We start from the raw sequence: 10000 nt of genomic DNA on the forward strand, positions 1-10000 counted from the left end.
CACAGTGACACACACAGTGACACACAGTGACACACAGAGAGACACACACAGTGACACACACACACAGTGACACACACACAGTGACACACACAGTGACACACACAGTGACACACACACAGTGACACACACAGTGACACACACAGTGACACATACACAGTGACACACACACAGTGACACACACACAGTGACACACACAGTGACACACACACAGTGACACACACAGTGACACACACAGTGACACATACACAGTGACACACACACAGTGACACACACACAGTGACACACACACAGTGACACACACAGTGACACACACACAGTGACACACACAGTAAACACTACACACAGTGACACACACAGTGACACACACACAGTGACACACACAGTGACACACACACAGTGACACACAGTGACACACACAGTGACACACACAGTGACACACACAGTGACACACACACAGTGACACACACAGTGACACAATGACACACACACACAGTGACACACACAGTGACACACACAGTGACACACACAGTGACACAGTGACACACACACACAGTGACACACACAGTGACACACACACACAGTGACACACACAGTGACACACACACAGTGACACACACAGTGACACACACAGTGACACTACACACAGTGACACACACACAGTGACACACACAGTGACACACACAGTGACACACACAGTGACACACACAGTGACACACACACAGTGACACACACAGTGACACACAGTGACACACAGAGAGACACACACAGTGACACACACACACAGTGACACACACACAGTGACACACACAGTGACACACACAGTGACACACACACAGTGACACACACAGTGACACACACAGTGACACATACACAGTGACACACACACAGTGACACACACACAGTGACACACACAGTGACACACACACAGTGACACACACAGTGACACACACAGTGACACATACACAGTGACACACACACAGTGACACACACACAGTGACACACACACAGTGACACACACAGTGACACACACACAGTGACACACACAGTAAACACTACACACAGTGACACACACAGTGACACACACACAGTGACACACACAGTGACACACACACAGTGACACACAGTGACACACACAGTGACACACACAGTGACACACACAGTGACACACACACAGTGACACACACAGTGACACAATGACACACACACACACAGTGACACACACAGTGACACACACAGTGACACACACAGTGACACAGTGACACACACACACAGTGACACACACAGTGACACACACACACAGTGACACACACAGTGACACACACACAGTGACACACACAGTGACACACACAGTGACACTACACACAGTGACACACACACAGTGACACACACAGTGACACACACACAGTGACACACACACACAGTGACACACACAGTGACACACACACACAGTGACACACACAGTGACACACACACAGTGACACACACAGTAAACACTACACACAGTGACACACACAGTGACACACGCACACACAGTGACACATAGTGACACACACAGTGACACACACAGTGACACACACAGTAACACACACACAGTGACACACACAGTGACACACACACAGTGACACACAGTGACACACACAGTGACACACACACAGTGACACACACAGTGACACACACAGTGACACACACAGTGACACACACACAGTGACACACACAGTGACACACACAGTGACACACACACAGTGACACACACAGTGACACACACAGTGACACACAGTGACACACACACAGTGACACACACACACAGTGACACACACACACAGTGACACACACACACACAGTGACACACACAGTGACACACACAGTGACACACACATACACACACAGTGACACACACAGTGACACACACACAGTGACACACACAGTGACACACACAGTGACACACACACAGTGACACACACAGTGACACACAGTGACACACAGAGAGACACACACAGTGACACACACACACAGTGACACACACACAGTGACACACACAGTGACACACACAGTGACACACACACAGTGACACACACAGTGACACACACAGTGACACATACACAGTGACACACACACAGTGACACACACACAGTGACACACACAGTGACACACACACAATGACACACACAGTGACACACACAGTGACACATACACAGTGACACACACACAGTGACACACACACAGTGACACACACACAGTGACACACACAGTGACACACACACAGTGACACACACAGTAAACACTACACACAGTGACACACACAGTGACACACACACAGTGACACACACAGTGACACACACACAGTGACACACAGTGACACACACAGTGACACACACAGTGACACACACAGTGACACACACACAGTGACACACACAGTGACACAATGACACACACACACAGTGACACACACAGTGACACACACAGTGACACACACAGTGACACAGTGACACACACACACAGTGACACACACAGTGACACACACACACAGTGACACACACAGTGACACACACACAGTGACACACACAGTGACACACACAGTGACACTACACACAGTGACACACACACAGTGACACACACAGTGACACACACACAGTGACACACACACACAGTGACACACACACAGTGACACACACACACAGTGACACACACACAGTGACACACACACAGTGACAAACAGTGACACACACAGTGACACACACAGTGACACACACACAGTGACACACACAGTGACACACACAGTGACACACACACAGTGACACACACACAGTGACACACACAGTGACACACACAGTGACACACACACAGTGACACACAGTGACACACACAGTGACACACACACAGTGACACACACAGTGACACACACAGTGACACACACACAGTGACACACACAGTGACACACACACAGTGACACACACAGTGACACACACAGTGACACACACAGTGACACACACACAGTGACACACACAGTGACACACACAGTGACACACACACAGTGACACACACAGTGACACACACAGTGACACACACACAGTGACACACACAGTGACACACACACAGTGACACACACACAGTGACACACACAGTGACACACTCACAGTGACACACACAGTGACTCACACAGTGACACACACACAGTGACACACACACAGTGACACACACAGTGACACACACACAGTGACACACACAGTGACACACACAGTGACACACACACAGTGACACACACAGTGACACACAGTGACACACACAGTGACACACACACAGTGACACACACACAGTGACACACACAGTGACACACACAGTGACACACACACAGTGACACACACACAGTGACACACACACAGTGACACACACACAGTGACACACACACACAGTGACACACACAGTGACACACACACAGTGACACACACACAGTGACACACACAGTGACACACACACAGTGACACACACAGTGACACACACACAGTGACACACACACAGTGACACACACACAGTGACACACACAGTGACACACACACAGTGACACACACAGTGTGACACACACACACAGTGACACAGTGACACACACAGTGACACAGTGACACACACACAGTGACACACACACAGTGACACACACAGTGACACACACAGTGACACACACACAGTGACACACACACACACACAGTGACACACACACAGTGACACACACACACAGTGACACACACAGTGACATACACACAGTGACACACACACAGTGACACACACAGTGACACACACACACAGTGACACAAACAGTGACACACACAGTGACACACACACAGTGACACACACACAGTGACACACACACACACACACAGTGACACACACAGTGACACACACACAGTGACACACACAGTGACACACACAGTGACACACACACAGTGACACACACACAGTGACACACACAGTGACACACACACAGTGACACACTCACAGTGACACACACAGTGACACACACACAGTGACACACACAGTGACACACACACAGTGACACACACAGTGACACACACACACTGTGACACACACACAGACACACAGTGACACACACACACAGTGACACACAGTGACACACACACAGTGACACACACAGTGACACACACAGTGACACACAGTGACACACACACAGTGACACACACACACTGTGACACACTCACAGTGACACACACAGTGACACACACACAGTGACACACACAGTGACACACAAACAATGACACACACAGTGACACACACACAGTGACACACAGTGACACACACACACACAATGACACACACAGTGACACACACACAGTGACACACACAGTGACACACACACAGTGACACACACAGTGACACACACACTGTGACACACACACAGACACACAGTGACACACACACACAGTGACACACACAGTGACACACACACAGTGACACACACAGTGACACACACAGTGACACACACAGTGACACATACACAGTGACACACACAGTGACACACACAGTGACACAGTGACACACACAGTGACACACACACACAGTGACACACACAGTGACACACACACAGTGACACACACAGTGACACACACACACAGTGACACACACAGTGACACACACAGAGTGACACACACAGTGACACACACACAGTGACACACACAGTGACACACACAGAGTGACACACACAGTGACACACACACAGTGACACACACACAGTGACACACACACAGTGACACACACAGTGTACACACACAGTGACACACACAGTGACACACACACAGTGACACACACAGTGACACACACAGTGACACACACAGTGACACACACACAGTGACACACACAGTGACACACACACACAGTGACACACACAGTGACACACACAGTGTCACACACAGTGACACACACACAGTGACACACACACACAGTGACACACACACACACACAGTGACACACACAGTGACACACACACACAGTGACACACACACACAGTGACACACACACAGTGACACACACACAGTGACACACACAGTGACACACACACAGTGACACACACACAGTGACACACAGAGTTACACACACACACAGTGACACACACACACAGTGACACACACACACAGTGACACACACACAGTGACACACAGTGACACACAGTGACACACACACAGTGACACACACACAGTGACACACAGTGACACACAGTGGCACACACACAGTGACACACAGACACAGTGACACACACAGTTACACACAGTGACACACACACACAGTGACACACACACAGACACACACACATAGACACACGCACACAGACACACACACACAGTCACACACACACACAGTTACACACACACATATAGTCACACACAGTTACACACACACGCACACACAGTTACAGACACACACAATTACACACACACAGTCACACACACAGTTACACACACACACAGTTACACACACCCAGTCTCACACACATACACAGTCAGACACCTATACAGTTACACACACAGTTATATACACACAGTGTCACACACAGACACTAGCTAGACTAGTTACTAGCTAGACTAGTTACTAGCTAGACTAGTTACTAGTTAGACTAGTTACTAGTCTAACTAGCTAGACTAGTTACTAGTTTAACTAGCTAGAATAGCAACTAGCTAGACTAGTTTCTAGTCTAACTAGTTACTAGTCTAACTAGCTAGACTAGTGACTAGTTAGACTAGTTACTAGTCTAACTAGTAAGACTAGTAACTAGTAACTAGTTATACTAGTAACTAGTTATACTAGTAACTAGTTATACTAGTAACTAGTTATACTAGTTACTAGTTACTAGTCTAACTAGTCTAACTAGTTACTAGTATAACTAGTTACTAGTCTAACTAGTTACTAGTCTAACTAGTTAGACTAGTTACTAGTCTAACTAACTAGTAACTAGTCTAACTAGTAACTCGTATAACTAACTAGTTAAACTAGTTACTAGTTTGTGATTTTTCACCTTCGTTGCCGTTTTGAGCCTTCAGAGTTTCCAGGATTTTCGAGCCCAGCGCAGAAACGGCCTCCACTAAAAACACAACGCAGAGCCACACACACAACAACAACATCAACAACAACAAGATTACTACCACAATCACCACACACACACAACATCAACATCATCAACAAGATTACTACCACCATCAACACACACACAAACAACAACAACATCAACAACAAGATTACTACTGCAATCAACACACACACACAACATCAACAACATCACTATCACCACACACAACATCATCAAGATTACTACCACAATCACCACACACACAAACAACAAGATTACTACCACCATCAACACACACACACAAACAACAACATCAACAACAACAAGATTACTACTGCAATCACCACACACACACAACATCAACATCATCAACAAGATTACTACCACCATCACCACACACACACAACATCAACATCATCACTACCACCATCAACCACATCACTACCACCATCACCACACACACAACATCATCAACAACATCAACAACATCATCACCACACACACAACATCACTACCACCATCAACAACATCACTACCACCATCACCACACACACATCATCATCACTACCACCATCAACACACACACAACATCATCAACAACATCAACAACATCACTACCACCATCAACACACACACAACAACAACAACAACATCACTACCACCATCAACACACACAACATCACTACCACCATCAACACACACAACATCAACAAGATTACTACTACCATCAACACACACACACAACATCAACATCATCAACATCACTACTACCATCACCACACACACACAACATCAACATCATCACTACCACCATCACCACACACACATCATCATCAACAACATCACTACCACCATCACCACACACAACATCATCAACAACATCACTACCACCATCACCACACACACAACATCATCAACAACATCACTACTATCACCACACACACAACATTATCAACATCATCACTACCACCATCACCACACACACAACATCAACAACATCACTACCACCATCACCACACACACACAACATCAACAACATCACTACTGCAATCACCACACACACAACATCATCAAGATCACTACCACCATCAACACACACACAACATCATCAACAACATCACTACCACCATCACCACACACACATCATCATCACTACTACCATCACCACACACACAACATCATCACTACCACCATCAACACACACAACATCACTACCACCATCAACACACACACAACATCAACAACATCAACAACATCACTACCACCATCAACACACACATCATCATCAACAACATCACTACCACCATCACCACACACACAACATCACTACTACCATCACCACACACACACAACATCAACATCATCACTACCACCATCAACAACATCACTACCACCATCACCACACACAACATCAACAAGATTACAACTGCAATCACCACACACACATCATCAACAACATCACTACTACCATCACCACACACACACACATCATCAACATCATCACTACCACCATCACCACACACACAACATCATCAACAACATCACTACCACCATCACCACACACACATCATCAACAACATCATCAACAACATCATCACTACCACCATCACCACACACACATCATCACTACTACCATCACCACACACACAACATCATCAACAACATCATCACTACCACCATCACCACACACACATCATCACTACTACCATCACCACACACACATCATCATCAACAACATCACTACTACCATCACCACACACACAAAATCATCAACAACATCACTACCACCATCACCACACACACAACATCATCAACAACATCACTACTACCATCACCACACACATCATCAACAACATTACTACCATCATCACCACACACACAACATTATCAACAACATCACTACCACCATCACCACACACACAACATCATCAACAACATCACTACTACCATCACCACACACACAACATCATCAACAACATCACTACTACCATCACCACACACACAACATCAACAACATCACTACTATCATCACCACACACACAACATTATCAACAACATCACTACCACCATCACCACACACACAACATCATCAACAACATCACTACTACCATCACCACACACACAACATCATCAACAACATCACTACTACCATCACCACACACACAACACAACAACATCACTACTATCATCACCACACACACAACATCACTACCACCATCACCACACACACATCATCAACAACATCATCAACAACATCATCACTACCACCATCACCACACACACATCATCACTACTACCATCACCACACACACATCATCATCAACAACATCACTACTACCATCACCACACACACAACATCAACAACATCACTACCACCATCACCACACACACATCATCATCACTACCACCATCACCACACACACATCGTGGGTGATGGTGATGGTAGTGATGGTGGTGATGATGATGGTGGTGATGGTGGTGATGATGGTGGTGGTGATGTTGATGATGATGTTGATGATGATGTTGTTGTTGATGTTGTTGTTGTGTAGGTAGGATCTTGAGGATGACCACTACGTCTACCTGGTGGTAGTGATGGTGGTAGTGATGGTGGTAGTGATGGTAGTGATGGTGGTAGTGATGGTGGTAGTGATGGTGATAGTGATGGTGGTAGTGATGGTGGTAGTGAAGGTGGTAGTGATGGTAGTGATGGTGGTAGTGATGGTGGTAGTGATGGTGGTAGTGATGGTGATAGTGATGGTGGTAGTGATGGTGGTAGTGATGGTGGTAGTGATGGTGATAGTGATGGTGGTAGTGATGGTGGTGGTAGTGATGGTGGTAGTGATGGTAGTGGTAGTGATGGTGGTGGTGATGGTGGTAGTGATGATGTGAGTGTGATGGTGGTGATGGTAGTGATGTTAGTGATGGTAGTGATGTTAGTGGTGGTAGTGATGGTAGTGATGATGATGTTGATGATGTTGACTCACGTGTAGGTAGGATCTTGAGGATGACCACTACGTCTTCCTGGTGGTAGTGATGGTGGTAGTGATGGTGGTAGTGATGGTGGTAGTGATGGTGGTAGTGATGGTGGTAGTGGTGGTGGTGGTAGTGATGATGATAGTGATGGTGGTAGTGATGGTGGTAGTGATGGTGGTGTTGGTAGTGATGGTGGTAGTGATGGTGGTAGTGATGGTGGTAGTGATGGTGATAGTGATGGTAGTGGTAGTGATGGTGGTAGTGAAGGTGGTAGTGATGGTAGTGATGGTGGTAGTGATGGTGATAGTGATGGTAGTGGTAGTGATGGTGGTAGTGGTAGTAGTGATAGTGATGTTGTTGATGTTGTTGTGACTCACGTGTAGGTAGGATCTTGAGGATGACCACTACGTCTACCTGGTGATAGTGATGGTAGTGATGGTGGTGGTAGTGATGGTGGTGATGGTAGTGATGGTAGTGATGGTGGTAGTGATGGTAGTGATGTTGATGTTGTTGATGATGTTGACTCACGTGTAGGTAGGATCTTGAGGATGACCACTACGTCTACCTGGTGGTAGTGATGGTGGTGATGGTGGTAGTGATGGTGATGTTGTTGATGATGTTGATGATGTTGACTCACGTGTAGGTAGGATCTTGAGGATGACCACTACGTCTAGCTGGTGATAGTGATGGTGGTAGTGATGGTGATAGTGATGGCAGTGATGATAGTGATGGTGGTAGTGATGGTAGTGATGTTGTTGATGTTGATGATGTTGACTCACGTGTAGGTAGGATCTTGAGGATGACCACTACGTCTTCCTGGTGATAGTGATGGTAGTGATGATGTGAGTGTGATGGTAGTGATGTTGTTGATGTTGATGATGTTGACTCACGTGTAGGTAGGATCTTGAGGATGACCACTACGTCTACCTGGTGATAGTGATGGTGGTGGTAGTGATGGTG

General features: G+C 46.4%; 1 protein-coding gene across 1 annotated transcript in view; it reads right to left on the reverse strand.

The window, feature by feature from the left end:
- LOC142908309 (interleukin enhancer-binding factor 2 homolog) overlaps nucleotides 1–10000 on the reverse strand; it is a gene marked incomplete at its 5' end in the record, with an annotated part of 46923 nt that overhangs the window by 31335 nt on the left and 5588 nt on the right. Inside the window, one exon of the mRNA XM_076058822.1 lies at nucleotides 6017–6082. Coding sequence (XP_075914937.1) covers nucleotides 6017–6082 — 66 coding nt within the window. The remainder of the gene's footprint in view (nucleotides 1–6016; nucleotides 6083–10000) is intronic.

The sequence above is a fragment of the Petromyzon marinus genome (assembly GCF_048934315.1).
Source record: "Petromyzon marinus isolate PM22_M1 ecotype Great Lakes invasive population chromosome 78 unlocalized genomic scaffold, UKy_Petmar_22M1.pri1.0 chr78_unloc.2, whole genome shotgun sequence".
Lineage (NCBI taxonomy): Eukaryota > Metazoa > Chordata > Hyperoartia > Petromyzontiformes > Petromyzontidae > Petromyzon > Petromyzon marinus.